The sequence below is a fragment of the Prenolepis imparis genome, unplaced genomic scaffold, assembly GCF_030444845.1.
Source record: "Prenolepis imparis isolate NDT839.2.m4 unplaced genomic scaffold, iyPreImpa1.0 SCAF_8, whole genome shotgun sequence".
Taxonomy (NCBI): domain Eukaryota; kingdom Metazoa; phylum Arthropoda; class Insecta; order Hymenoptera; family Formicidae; genus Prenolepis; species Prenolepis imparis.
The window spans coordinates 14,957,578-14,973,187 of record NW_028141166.1 but is presented as its reverse complement, the minus strand read 5'-3'; the positions used below and the strand labels follow the sequence as shown (position 1 = coordinate 14,973,187).

At 32.7% G+C, this 15,610-nt stretch overlaps 2 protein-coding genes and 1 long non-coding RNA gene across 3 annotated transcripts in view; 1 reads left to right on the top strand and 2 right to left on the bottom strand.

Annotated features, from left to right (window-relative positions):
* Window positions 1-263: 263 nt before the first annotated feature.
* Window positions 264-2,524, bottom strand: LOC145940096 (uncharacterized). Its single transcript, XM_083044960.1, has 3 exons — window positions 1,779-2,524; window positions 1,153-1,688; window positions 264-1,054 (listed from the first exon to the last, which is right to left on the bottom strand). The coding sequence occupies exons 1-3, from the start codon at window positions 2,061-2,063 to the stop codon at window positions 688-690; spliced, it is 1,188 nt and encodes a 395-aa protein (XP_082901086.1). The 5' UTR covers window positions 2,064-2,524; the 3' UTR covers window positions 264-687.
* Window positions 2,525-2,814: 290 nt separating this feature from the next.
* On the bottom strand, window positions 2,815-4,245 carry LOC145939770 (uncharacterized). The gene is made up of 3 exons (XR_014425894.1): window positions 4,157-4,245; window positions 3,417-3,717; window positions 2,815-3,251 (listed from the first exon to the last, which is right to left on the bottom strand). It is a non-coding gene; the product is annotated as an uncharacterized LOC145939770 (long non-coding RNA).
* A 560-nt stretch (window positions 4,246-4,805) lies between these two features.
* The window catches only part of LOC145939764 (rho GTPase-activating protein 20), a 224,973-nt gene continuing 214,168 nt past the window's right edge, over window positions 4,806-15,610 (top strand). Inside the window, exon 1 of the mRNA XM_083044346.1 lies at window positions 4,806-5,832. Coding sequence (XP_082900472.1) covers window positions 5,641-5,832 — 192 coding nt within the window. The 5' untranslated portion in view covers window positions 4,806-5,640. The remainder of the gene's footprint in view (window positions 5,833-15,610) is intronic.

Here is a 15,610-nt window from a genome sequence, read left to right as displayed (position 1 = left end):
ATGCAAGATATAAAGATATAAATCGTTGATTATGTAGAGCTACCAATCTTTTAACAATAGATTAAAAAACATTTTCATTTACCCTGCAGTATTGTCATAATTAAGTATAATCGTCCAGCATTATTGATTTCACATTCTCGATAGTTCTGTCATTACGAGAAATATCGGGAAGACAAATTTTACTTATAGTAATTTATGAACTCATCATAATAACTGCAAATTGATTGTACAACATTGATTATATAACCATACAAAAAAATTCTTTTTCGATTCAATAAAAATCTGATAATATATGCAAAACTTTGTTGAAAAATATAAATGTAATATTCATTTTTTCGACTATTTATAAATTATTATTATTCAACTACTTATAAATTATATATCTTCACACATTTTTCAATGAATAAAAATATCAACTGAGGAAAAGCATTTTTAATACAATATAATATATATTAGATATAGATAACAAAAATTTCTCATATGTATGTGTATGTATACATATGTGTGTGTGTGTGTATACACACACACGTTTAAAGGTCATTATGCACCTTGCCAATTTATTATAAAAATTTGTTTCATTCTATATCATTCTGTTTTTTTAATTAACATGTTTAGAATTTTTTTTTAATAAAAATAATTCTATTTTATTAATCTCTTTTTGATATTTATCTTTCTGTCTGTTAGATATCAATAGTGTGCTTCTTGAATATATCCTTTGATAGTTTTTGGCAAAGGCAACTTGTGTATGTTATCTAATCTAGTATTCTGGCGAATAACAAAACGACAAAGATATTGTAAACTTCTTACTTGTGTGAACCTGCTAACTGGTTTTGTTAATCTAACTGGAAATGATGGATATCCCGGATATTTCGGCCTCGAATAACAAATGACAGAAGATTGGCTGAAATTCATGGAGTGATTTATCAAAGCAGCCACCGAAGTAAAGCCTTCACTTTCTGTACATTGATTGCACAGAGAAAATAGACCGCCACTGTGTTCCATACGTGCGTGCAGCATCTTCCCAGATGATTTAAAACTAAGCGTTAAAACGTACCTGCAAATAATCATATTTAAAATTTCAATTATATATCATATTTAAATTTAGTATAAAACATTACCAAATTAAATTATCTAATATATGTATGCATATACCTGTCATCTGACGAGTCTCGAACCAAGAATGCACCATCTGGTTCAGATATGAGCTTGACATCAGCTTCATCTCCTGATATAGGACCCCAATACCATCCATATTTACTTAAATTGAGCAATTCGTTTGCGAGATTTGCTTTAACTTTATGCTCATTGCTTAATGTTTCATTCATATTACGAGGAACTTTTGCTATTGCACTAGGAACTGCCATTACAGTATCAGAACAACTGGGTGTTGCATAAACGGTTGCAATGTCATGTGTCAATTCATCTCGTTGCCTGGTAGGAACTATAAGAAGATTCATGCCAGCTGCATCATAACATTGTGTATTAATATTATCTACATTTTCTTCAGTACTATGGTAGAAATTTTCAAGTACATCGCCCAATCTACTTTTATGCAATGGTTGTCTGATTGACGTGATCTCTTGCTCGCTATTTGAAAGTTCTTGCTCTTGGCAAGAATTAAAAGGTTCGATGACAGATATAATGTTGTTCTGATTTGCAGAAGGGCTTACCACATCTGTCTCTTTGCTCTGAAAAGAAAAAAATGAAAAAATTATTTTAGTATGGTACTGTATTGTAAAAAGACGAATATGTATAAAAAAAAGATTTTATATGCTTACTTTGTGCTTGGATTTGCATAGATTTTTGATTTGCAAGTGTTTCTTGATATTCGTGAAAAAATCGAACGACACCTTGCTACTCGAAGGATTTTTTAACCTATGCTCCATGTCCTTGGTGTCGTTCGCTGAGTCGTTCCTCTTGCAATCTTGTCGCGAATTATTCTCGCGTCGCCAAATAAAGGCCGCGAATCTCCCGTTTGTTCCATGCCTCGACTTTTGTCGCGCGCCTAATCGTTCTGCAGCGGTATTTACGACCGATTCCGAATCGGCGTTCGGATTTATCATATTTGAGCGTGGTATGCAAACTCTCCCAGTAAATTATTATTATTAATACACCTGTCGATTTCGCCGCAACACCTTGCACATGCCATCTATTTTTCCTAGCCCGTTTATACAACCGTTTAAATACAACGGTACTTTCGTGTTCCCGGGATTATCTCAAAAAATCACAGTGCATATTATTAAAAATTTATCAGGCAGACACTAATGGAAGATCGGAAGATGTCGCCCTTTTTGTTAATATCACTAGTACTCGGAGCGTCCAATAGAGTGCATCAGCTTTAATCTTTAATCGAGACGCAACGTGCTAGATGAAGTTGCTGAGGGATGAACTTTTCGAATTAAGACTGACAAGGATAAAAACTTTGAAACTGATAGAAATGTTTATTATAACGACATTAAAAAAAGAATAAAAGCCTTTTATAATAAACTAAAGAGCAATAGTATTCAAGTAATTGTAACAAAGGAAGCTTATAATAATACTAAAATAAGAGAAATTTAAAAAAGAAAAAGAAAATAGATTTATAATTTGCCTAACTTTAATAATTAAAATGTGCAAGATTATTATTATAGATTCTTAAATGTATTTATCTCAATTCTTTTATAAAAATTTTTATATATATTATTTGTATTTAATTTCATCAATTATTTTTTAGCAATGTTTAACAAAGCAACATTGAATTACATTTTTTACAAATAAATGATGCAAATATACATATAAAAGAAAATCAGTCATTTGCTTTGAATTAATGGACTGTAGATTTTTAATTTGATATAGAGCTTTAACAGACACATTTCTTTCCCCTTTGAGTTTTATGAAATATTTTTATGACGTTAAAAAGAGTGCGTGAAAATTATAATGAGTTATATCATTATACGTACGTCATAAAGAATTAGTATATTTCCAAATCCATCTTAATTATTCTAACTAACGATCTGATAATTTAATGCTCTGATCATCTTTATATTAATTTCTTTCATAATGACGTTATATCGTATAATTTTCAGAAAATAATATTTTCATATTAGAGCTCAATAATATTTGCGCTACTTACTTGTGAGCCGTTCTTATTAACGTACATATTTTATCAAATCTATTTGTAGTCGAGAGATTTGAAATATATTTCGATCATATTAATAATTCAGATAATATTACTTAAAATGTCCTACAAGTCTCGTAACCTGAATGTAGACCTGAAAAATTAAATGGTAAAAAAAAATTATAAAAAGGCTTTTGCTGCTGTTACAAGATTGAAGCGTCAGCAATAATACCGTCATAAAAAGCTTCGATGGACGGATTTTTGAAATAATTAGAATCGTTTAAATTTATCATAAAAAAATGAGCCGGTTTTTACACACCCTGTATATGTTGCATTTGAAAATGTTTACGAACTTGGACATGGATGTCCAGGCTCAGAGGTAACATGCCAATGTTATGCAACTGCTCGACACGATCGGCGTAGAAATGCGCTTTCTAATAGGTCTTCGTTATTTATAGGCGAGGAAGGACCATCGCGATGTCGTCGGGATGCTTCTGTCAACGACGCTGTCATCCACAGATATAAATCAATCATCGATCGCGTACCGCGATTTCCTATCCGCGGTTTTAAATTACGCTTGTTCGAGAGTTCTCGCACCTTGCGGAAACAATTGACTTTCGCTTCAAGAGAGAAACACCGGATGTCGTCATAAACATAATAATAAATATAGACTGCGCGTATCGATCAAGCGTTGCGCCGAAATTAGAAAGAGAAAGAGAGCTTTTGGCTCCGAAATACTCGATGGACCAATCAGGGCGAATAATCTTCGAAGCTAAAATAGCGCCAAGCGAAACGCACTTTATATTATGATGAAAATGATTTTACTCTAATTAAAAAGAGATAAGACTTGTGAAATATTGCGGCTTTCTTTTCTATAATTAAAGATTATAACATTTTAATATTATTCTTTAATCAAATTTCAATTTTTAATTTGCACTCTTTCTTTCATGCGTGATTCTTTCATATGTGATACGGGCTTTATGATTGATAGGTATGCGCGCAGTCTATATACTTTCTATGTCTATGAACATTGCGCGATGTACTTCACACTTCACTTACTATTCAAATGGCGGTGAAACGGTAAAAGTGCAGCGGAATCAATCGACACGTAATTTATGATTCACACGGCAATATCGAGACTCCCAGGTACGTTCCTCATCTTAAATAGAAATTTGATTCGTTTCAATTACATTCGAGAGATGAAATAAATGAAACATGATGCCTCTTTTGCAGGAAAAGGAGCAAAATTCAGTAAAAAGTGCGATTAAAAAAAGTGAGTACATCTGCCGTGAAACTTTCAACCTTAATCTTTAATTAGAGGAAACGATTCGTTTCCGGGCGAGAAAAAAAGCAACATCTCGATAAAATAAAAATTTCACGCGTGTGTTCATACATGTAGACATGAATATATTACTCTGTAAAGTGTAAATTAAAAGGCAAAATTTTCATTTCAGTCAACCGTTTCCCCGGAGATCGCGACATCTGTCGCGTTACATGCGATTCATTACGTATTATTACGCGGCGATTAATTTCGAGGTTTGACAGCCTGACCGAGATCGTGCGCGAACCTGTTACGTCACGCGCGGAACGTCTCGTTCGTCGCGCACGAGTCTAGTCAGCATCCTTTCGTACGGGGATGCGTTTTGTTTACCAACGCGGTGCGCGGCTTCTCGCACACCGGGAGTCGGGAGTGGCATGGGGAGACGGGAGCGACGTGAACGCGGAGGTGGTGTGGCGGCGACGATGGTTAGTTAGTGGTGGCCGGCGCGGACCGGCCGCGTGTGGTAGGAGGTTGCCGCGATTCAATTTCAGTCGAAGCGCGTCAGGCAGACCGAAGCGAGCGAGCGGATCAAACGAACAAGAGCCGAGATATAACAATAGAATCAGCCGGCGCCTCTGATTTTTCCATCCTCGGGGCGAAGAGACAGACAGACAGAGAGAGAGAGAGAGAAAGTGAAGCATGAAGAGAGAGAGAGAACATAGCAGGTGCATGAACGTAGGTACACGCGGCCCCGCGTCATCGACTCCCTTCGCGCGTCTTCGTCCCCTCCCCTCCTAAACTGGCGCGCTCACGTTCAGCATCCACCAGTCGGTTTTTTTACTTCGCCCGGTGTGCCCGGTTCGATCTTCGGTTGTGCGCGGTAATGTCGTGACGTCGCGGCGATTATATTATTCGGACGACACTCCCGATTCGCGGGGAGTCGCGAGTCATACATTCGTGGTCGCGAATGTCGTTGGATCGGTGATCTTTCCGCGAGTGCACTTGTGGGAGTCCATTTTCAAATCAGCAAGTACCTAGCTACAAATGGCGGTTGTAAGACTTTGCGGATTTTGACGCTTTGTACAGACATATCTCGTGTATTCGGCATTTCGAGATGTATCTTCGCGAGGATACGGCGTTTGCTCGAATAATCACGCGATAACCACGACGGACGAGCTCGGACACCAGGGTCTATACGTGTCTGTGTACGTGTGTGTATGTGTCGCCATGAAGGAGAACCGTCGATAGGAAGAAAAGGATTTGTTCTCGTCTGTGATCGAGAATGGAATTCGGGAGCTACAAGGGCACCGGACCCCGCATTAGGGTTCGCCGGCGAGCGGAATTGGGCAGGCGGCTCACCAGGAGGCTGTCCCTCGTCGCGAAAATGCCGGCTGCAATTCTCAGTAGGGCGAACCAACCCGAACCGAGACCGGTCGAGATTACGGCGATTGCACCTGACAAGACGCAGCTCACGGTGAGTAAAATGCTTCGTTGATTTATAAACGTGCATTTATTGCCTCATTCATTATTCTCTCTGAATGTTAAATCTTATTCGTGGCCGAAAGATTTGTATAGGAATAAATTATATATATATAACAATTGTAAACAAATTTTTTTAATATATACAATTAAATATTAATATGTATTACAATATGTATTATATACAATTATTTTTATATATTATTTATATATATATATGCAATTATAAAAAATGTTTTAAAGATATTTAAAAAATGTTAAAATAATTGGTTAAGTCCCCTTTTTATATATTCATTAAAAAAAACGTTTACTTCAACGTTAATGTAATATAAATATTAATTTAACATTTAAATTATTAAATATTTAATATTTTATTAATATTTTAGTAATAAAATATTAAATATTTAATAAACGTTAAATTAATATTTATATTACATTAATGTTAAAATAAACGTTTCTTTAATGAATAAAAAGGGACTTAACCAATTATTTTAACATTTTTAAAATATCTCTGAAAATAAGTTTTAAACATTTTATGTATATATTTTTGCTACTATTGGGACGATTTTCATTTTAATATTATTAATAAATAATAATAAATATCTACTCTATCTAAACGTTATTCTGATACTTGATCTATATATCATATGTTTACATTGTATTGTTGTATTTCTTTCGTCTAATATATTTTTTATTATGAAAATATATTTCAATCACTGTAGCTAACTCAATCAAGATATCGGTATTTTTATTTTGCATACCGATTATTATTACTATTTTTATAACTGATAGATAAAGTTATTGAAAGTTGTAATTCATTTACACATTTAGAATAATTTAATACGATTTATCTCTTCTAATTTTTAAACACAGCACAAATGTAAAATTTTATGCAGAGATAAAATAAATTTGTATAATATTTGATAAAGTTTTGAATATATTAAAAGAATTAAAAGAATTTATTAAATCTATATATAAATTCTATACATTTATTAAATCTACATAAATATTTTCTAAAATTCATTAAATATTTACACAATATACAGAATATTAAATATATTAAATATAAATATATATACATATATATTTAATATCCTATTTAATATTTTGTATATTGTAAATATTTAGAGAATTAAAAAAAATATTTATATATATTTAATAAATGTATAGAATTTATATAGATTTAATAAATTATTTTAATATATTCAAAACTATCAAACATTGTACGAATTTTTTTCATTTCTACATGAAATTTTACTTACTTTTGTGTTTAAAAATTAGAAAAGATGAATCGCAACTTTAAATTATTCTAAATGTTTAAATAAATTAGCTTTCAATAACTTTATTTAGCAATAAAAATGGCAATAATCGATATGCAAAATAAAAACAAATTTGATATCTTGATTTAGTTAGAGTTAGCTGCAGTGATTAAAATATTTTTTCACAATAAAAAATATATCAGACGAAAGAAATATAACAATACAATGTAAAAATATGATATAGATCAAGTATTAGATTAACACATTTAGATAGAGTTGATATTTATTATTATTTATTACTATTATTAAAATAAATAGCATAGAATATAAAGAATTATTAAAGAAGATTACAATGATAATCTACTATAAGATTTAATATTCAGAGTAGCGATTATGTATATGTATTGATTGAATATATTTATGTACTATAATTGCTATGAATTGTGAAAGTGCTTCCGATATAATTATAAGTAGAATCGATCGGAAGAGTATTGTTCTTATAACTTTACACTTGATCACCGTTGACATTGCAAAGAAATATGAGCATTTTGAGTCAGGAAGCTGCATCGGCTTGGAATTTGCACCGAATTCCAAGGTAGAAATCGAATGCGCTATAGACTTCGGCGATTAATGTACTGGCATATTATATACGTCGAATATAAATGCTTACACATTTATGTAGCATTACGGGAGTAAGAGGTGTTACTTTCGATATTTAATGCAGAAAATTCTGCATGTCTCGTTATTGTCTTGCGCGATATCGCTTCCAATTTATCGCACTTTTATGATGAATCTCGTTTTCAAAACTTTGATAATATATTATAGTAATTACTTAGAGTTTTTTTGCAAAGAATTCTGGACAAAGAGATATAAAAAATTACACAGTTAGTTATATATTTATAAAAAAAAGTTTCATAAAAAAAGAGATTATAAGCGCGAAGAATAATCTTATTATTATTTTAAATGAATTTTAGAGAATTATTTTACATATCGACGAATAAAAAGATAATACTATACGGTTGTTCAGCGTAACGGTCCGCATGATTTTTGAGACTTTTCCGACAGATTAAAAAATGTTTATACTGTGAAAATTTATCTGTTTTACACAAGCTATCACATGCAATAAAAAATGTAAAAAAAATTAATGTCACCCTAAATTTTCTAAATGGAACCATCATATTTTTTTGAGGAATCGATTTATGTATAAAAAATATGATGATTATATTTAAAAAATTCAAAGTGACTGATATTTTTATTAAAAAAATTTTTTTTAAATTTTTTATTGAGTGTGATAGCTTGCGTAAAACAGATTTTCGCTATATAAATTGTTTTTAAACTGTCGCAAACGTTTAAAAAATCGTGCGGATTGTACGCTGAACACCCTGTGTACGTATATTAATGCTCTTAACATCGTTTTCATACTTGATCTTTTGCGCGGTTCTCGCGAGAGAAGCCTTTTATCTAACCATCATCAAGAAGGGAAATAAATCTCCAGTCTCCCAATACGTTGCTTCTCTCGCGCATTTCCGCCGCAATCACAATGAAGTGCCGGATACATGCTCGATCTCTCGGGAAAGAAGCGCGGCGGAGTCGCATCCGCGTACACGTGGTTCATTGAACCTCGACGCCTTTTTACACGTAATCGGTCGTAAGAAAGAAAGCGTGATCGATGACTGGTGCTTTCTATTGCGCGAAAAGTGGAGAACGACCTATCTTTTTTTTTTTTTTTTTCCTTTTCCCGTTGCGATTCGCGACGTGTCTGTCTCGTTCTCGGATCTCGAAACTAGGTCGACGATTTAGCGTGGGTCGAGCAGCGAATAATGTAAACCAATTCGATTTTACGACGCATGTAAATGCATTATTGATGCGCACGTGCCGGATTATTGGCACTCGCGAATAACAACTTTTCTTTTCTCGCAAAGCGCTGATGATTAAACGAAGCTCCGTCACGCGAATTTTTAACTCTGTTCTATTTTCTTTATTCTTTAAAGAAAAATCTGATCTGATGATGTTTTAGGAGTTATAGATTATTTGAAAGTTTTTTAAGAGCAATTGAACGACATATTTTGTAAGCTTAAATGAAATAATTGAAGCAGAGTGATGACATATATTAATTTTTTAAAAAATATATTCCAAACTTGTAAAATAAATGAGTTTCAGAGATTATAATACTTTATACAAGATGCTTTTTATAAATAGTAATTTAATCACATCTTTAACGCAATAATTTTACATATAACAAATAATAATGATAATAACGAAATAAAATTGTAATAAAAATTATCAATTGAAGAGAGTTAACGGTATCAGCTATACGGGTACTTGAAGTAGAATGCCGTTTTGCAATCCACCCGTAACTATAAACGTACATATAATTGTATGATGCGGTACGCACCGACACAAAAGAATAAAAGTCCGCGGTCAGTTAAATACCGATATGCAACCGCGGAGGGTTTAAGAAGGTTCCCCACAAACAGCGTCTGTATGTGACACGAAACGATAATCGCTAATATTATTGCTAATACGCGAACACGTACCGTTGCTGATGAGTTTTCAGCAAGATCTTTAGACGATCGCGTGATAAGTGGTATTTGTGATTTACGTCCTAATTATATCCGATAATGTCTATGTTTATATATCTACTTACGAGCTGCACGCAGGAAATAATTTGTTATGATTTCTCGCTATTGCTCTTATCAGCTCAAGTATTGTAAAGATTGTTTTGTTTCGAAATATGTGACTAATTAATTGATTCAATTTATTTTTCATTCTTTATCGAAGAGATATTTTACCTAGGCGTATAATAGACATGCTTAATAGAAATACAAATTTTATTACTTGCTATTAGAAAATTTAGAGAAATATCTTAGATTTTTAAAATATATATAATATATGTATATTGATAATTTTTAATATATTAAATTTTTTTTACAGAAATATATATAAAATATATTAGAGTCTTTACTTTTTTGTGTAATAGAATCGAAAGTGATATAGGTAATGATTATTTGTAGTTTTTTCATCTGTAAAATTAAATTCACGTTTCGATATGAAATACTAGTATTTTGCTGCGCAAAATAGTGACTAGAATATCGTTCGAGACAAAATCTCGCGTCTGCTTGATGGTTAGAGCGTTAAAGCGCGGCTGTAAATCTTCGTCTAATCTCTGCGGCTATCTGCGAAGGTATTCGAAGTATCTTGAAATATATTGGCGTATAAAATGCAAGGGCATTTGTTATTTCCGCAGTCACTCAATTAGTTGCACGGTTACGTCATGCTGTTCTGATGACGGAAAAGCTATTATCGACGAATTATACATCACATAAATGTCGCACACACATGTAACAAAACATATCTTGTGCACAGAATGTGCTTTAGGTAAAAATAAAAAGACCCATATTTTAAAATATATGCATTTGAAATATACACATTTTATATACGATTCCTCTTTTTTTCTTTTCTTATAAATTTTTAAATTTTCATTTAAATTAATTTTAATATTAACATTTTTATTTAAATTAATAAATATTATTAATTATTTAATTAATTTTTCTCATAATTTTTTTGCAGATAAAATACACATTTGTATTTTTTATAAATTTTTGTTAATTTTTGCAAAACGTTCTTTAAAGTCTCTACAAATTTAATAAAAGCCTACACACAGATGCGGATACTCTTTAATGCAATGTAAAGTGTACTTTTATATTGGCCATAAATATTATAGTAGAGGGATACCGTATAGTTTTCGCAAATAAACTTTATTTTTTCGGCTGATCGACATGTGTGAGGTGTATTTAAAGGTCGCTGACTCGTCGAACGGCGCGGCGAATGCAAAAATTCACTTTCGACTCTCGAGAGAAGCAGCATACGGTATCGATCATCGCTTCTTGATCATTTCGTAATGATGAGATCTCTTCCGATGTAATCTGATCCAAAATAACTATCATCAGTTGGCAAAATTTTTATTCGTTAATAAAACATCTTCCAAATTGTTATCAAATTATCAAATTATTCTAATAACGAGTACAATAATCTTGATTGTACATACGTATAATCTTAAATTTTAATTTTTTATTAAAACTAATTAATTACAATTCGTGCGTTTTAACTTTTAATTCGCAATTTATATTTTTGGTATATACAATAATCAATCTCACGAATCAATCAATCGAGAAACTGCAACGTATTATGCGAAAAAAAATTCAAGTAAACAAATTTTTGCTTATAGTATTTATATAATTCATTTACATTATATTCTAATAATAAAATTCTAATATCTCGAATTAGGCGGAATTAAAAAGATATATGCGGTTCATCTTAATGATTTATAGGTGTTCTTAGACAGGAAATTGAATATATCTCGGTTACGCAGCAGCATCCTTCTTAACAGTTAGAAAAGGTTAAAAAGGCTGGTCTTATTTAATAGAACGGAGAAAGTGACGCTTTTAATGTGATAGCGGCGTTTACGATGCCGCGATTAGTTCGAAGATTCGTAGTGTAGTTATGCCGGTTATCCGACAAGTTCGATTCTTACTCATTACGCACCTGTTTATTAGCCGGCACACGTGTGCGCGAACAGGAAACGGTACAACTATTTTCACACGATCCGCGTCTAATATGCTATTATGATTTCATTTACGCTGACAAGTAAATTATGTCCAACGTAGCGATCCTGGAGAAGTTACTTACTCGAATTGATCACGTATATTTTTCACATACATTTTATTCTATTTTAAATAGAACTGTCAAAAAAACAACGCCCAATGTCTATGTTATCGCGTTAAAGATGTGACTGAATTACTGCTTATAAAGAACATCTTTTATAAAATATATGAATGAATCAAAAGAAATTTACAAATATAATCTTTTAAAATAAAATTTTCTTAATTAAAATTACTTGATTACATTTTATTCTTTGTATAATAATATGTATAATGATTTATAAAGTGAACAACCTTGTTTAAATTTCATTTTGCATGTGTCATCCGGATATGCACATACAATTAACAAACGTTATATATAAAGTTTCATATACATACATATATGTATGCATCCATATATACATATTTTTAAATTTTATATGTATATCTTTTTCTAAAATATTTAATTAAATTTGTCAGACATTTATATTGCATTTATATAGTACTTAAACATTTAATCCATTTATTTATTCATAGCAATTGCTCATAGCTTAACATTGAACTAGCAATTGTATGTGCATATCCGGATGACGCATGCAAAATGAAATTTAAAGGTTGTTCACTTCATATGTAAATTATGCGATTGTTCGATCTAATATGAACGGGATAATTCGTAATGAATAGGAGAAAGCGATGCTCGAATTAGATTTCTATCCGCGTTTTATCGCGGTTGATGATTAGGCCGCGCCGTTATACCTGTTATGTTTACCTGTACTTGATCGAGTCTCGGCTCGTCACGCACCTATCAATTACCACGTACACGCACGCATGCATCTCTGCGGATCTTGTGTATACCTAGAGACTGACAATATCTCATTGCCGGCTGAGTCAATGTTGAGACAAAGAATACTGCTCGGGCAATGTTGAGTTGGCGATGATGTTAATATTGGACTTCTTGGAACAACTCATTCACAGTCATTAATGTTGACTTTAATATACAAAGAATAAGATATAATCAAGTAAAAAAATGATTTAAAAAATTTTATTTAAAAAAATTTAATTGTATATTTGTAAATGTCTTTTAATTCATTCATCGTTCATCAATTTATTGGAGATTATCTATTTTTAACTAAATATTTTAATATTTATTTAAAAATTAATAGTTGCAGTATAATTAATTTTATAAAATAAATTTATAATAATTTAGTTAGGAAATACTTTTAAAAAAATGAGATATATTATATATAATCTTTTAGAAAAATGCTTGGAAAAATGTTATTAAAACAGCCTGAAGCAACAACACTAACTTGCCTTAGCTATGTTTAAAAATCTATCTAATTAGCACGGAACTCTTCTCTGTAATAAATAGTATCTTTCCTATGTTTGCCGAAAATGTTATAACTAGCGTCATAATGCTTGGGACGCTAACTTTTTTGGAAGATGACATTGTACAAGGACACTCGAGGACACTGCTCATTACCTGCCGAAATTCAGCGATTGTGCAGGCTTTAATATGAGTCGCTAGTCGAATTTTATTGTGCATGTTTTTTAAAGATATCGGTAGCCGCTAATTATGAGGGTTAACAAAGGCGATTCTGTTTGGATATTTTTTCCAGAAAATCGTCCCATTATTAGGAGACGCGCGCACAGATAACGCAGGCTGTAAAATGATTCGATAATTCATTGTAAAGTTTTTTGTCGACTCTTCCCCCTCTTGCCCAATCTTTCGACCGTTTATGCACCGCATTCGTTTGTGCGTGCCGCGCGTGCTGATAATGTCCTGTAATTAAGCCGCACGCGGCGGCGATTCGAGAAATGTCGCTCGTAAGTGGTTCGGAGTGCGAACGCGGCAGATAATGACCTCCGATAAATTCTGATTTCGCCGAACATGCGCGTACTCTTTTCGAATCTTACAAAACAATTTTTCTCACATTTCACAATATCTTTGTAGTTAATAATCTGGCTGTTACGATTTTTAATGGGCTCCCAGGCAATCATAATTCCGAGCAGTTCTAACAGGAGAATTAGATCGCGATTAGAAAAAAAAGCAGCACATTGCATGTGCATATGTATGCGTACATGTATGTAGGTGTTGTCACTAAACTGAAAGAAAACGTGAAACAGAATTTTCAGGAAATGATTCACGGTTCTGAAGCTTTCACCGCGTAGAGTTATGTCATGTTTGGAAAAGGTGACGAGCGATAACGAATCTAATAAAATTACCGCTACTTTTTATGAATTCGAAGTTTTGCATCGCATTTTTTTTTTGTTTTTTTGTTTAGATATTTTTTCTTTCTTTTTTTTTTTATTCACAATTCATATTTTTGTTTAATCGTTAGAGTCGTAAATTTTGTAAATTATTATTAAAATTAATATTGTATAAGCAATTTTCTAAATTATTGACATAATATATAGAAATATCGCATTTTAAATTATTTGAAAGTATACGTTTATAATGATATTTTTACAACTTTTTTTTAAGTTAATGACATTAGATTTAACGTTCTAAAAATATTTGCCGCACCTTTCTATCTTGATATTTCTCGGCGCAAATTGTATATCGAGCTCCAGACAGACTCTCATCAAGAGCAATAAATCATGCTGAAATAATATCCATTATATAAATCACTTCCTATTCATCTATTTCCAATCGGCATAAACAATGGAGCGATTGATTCTCGAAGCCTTTCCGCATTTGCGTGCGCGAAGACTTTTATCTCTCCATGAGAATAGCACTCGAAAGCGGCAAACATATGCTTCGACGTATAGTTTATGTGCACAACACGCGCCATGTACGCGATACTCGATATACAGAAGCACGTGCATACATGGTATCTTGTACACGCTTATTCATCGAGCGCGACAGGTTTAATTCGATGATTGAGGTTTAGAAGCATATGCTGTTAATCGTCGAATCAATCTGTTGATGGATCATTGAAACTATCTTTCAATTCCTGATGTAACCATCTAATCTTTACACAGAGAAACAATTAAAATATCACAAATTATAAACAAAAGTTAAAAATAGTATTTTTATTCTTCAATGATTTCAATGTTCATGATTCGATAATTGAATATCCAGTGCATAAATTATTTCTATACATAAATGTAATTAAATACAGAATGATCAGAATTTTTATATTTAGATAGAAATTAGTGAAAAATGTAGATACATGTCGTTATTTCTTACAAAACTTAAAACTAAGCAATATTTATGAATGAATTCTGAAGCAACTCGTAAAAACGGGTAAAGATAGCACTGTATTTTCTGGGGATAGAAGTTACGTACTGTTTATGGCCTGTTTGCACGAACGTTTTTCTTATCGTACCCCTGGAAAGTTACGTTTCCGAAGATACGTTGCATTCGTCGTCGCGCATACTGCACTGTACGAGAGGAGAGATCTACGAGAGAGGCAAGGATAAAGCGTTACGTAAAAGCCGCGCGTTGGATTCGACGGCAAATACGCCTATCGTTCTCTGTATATACCTTTCCGTTCTTCGTGGATCTAATGGCGAGCGACCAATGCTAATTTGATTCCCGTGTAGCGCAATCACGACCCTGATTGCCGATGTTACGCACATCATGCGCATTCCAGCGTGCGTTCGTTTTCCATCTTACACGATTAATTGTCGCTCGTCGTCCCAGCGATCGGTCATTCAATGTGGCGGTTGTTCGCGCAAAGGAGGAGTAGAGTAGAGTAACATTGACGAGACGCTCTCGGCTCTTATGTAATATGATAACGAGAACTCGCAAAAAAGCGAGATCGATCTTACGGATCTTCTATTACAGTCCGCGAACATAAGAGAAAAATTTGTTGGACGTGCCAAGGCTTTGATCTCTAGATCTCTCATCTTCGCAAAGAATAATATACAC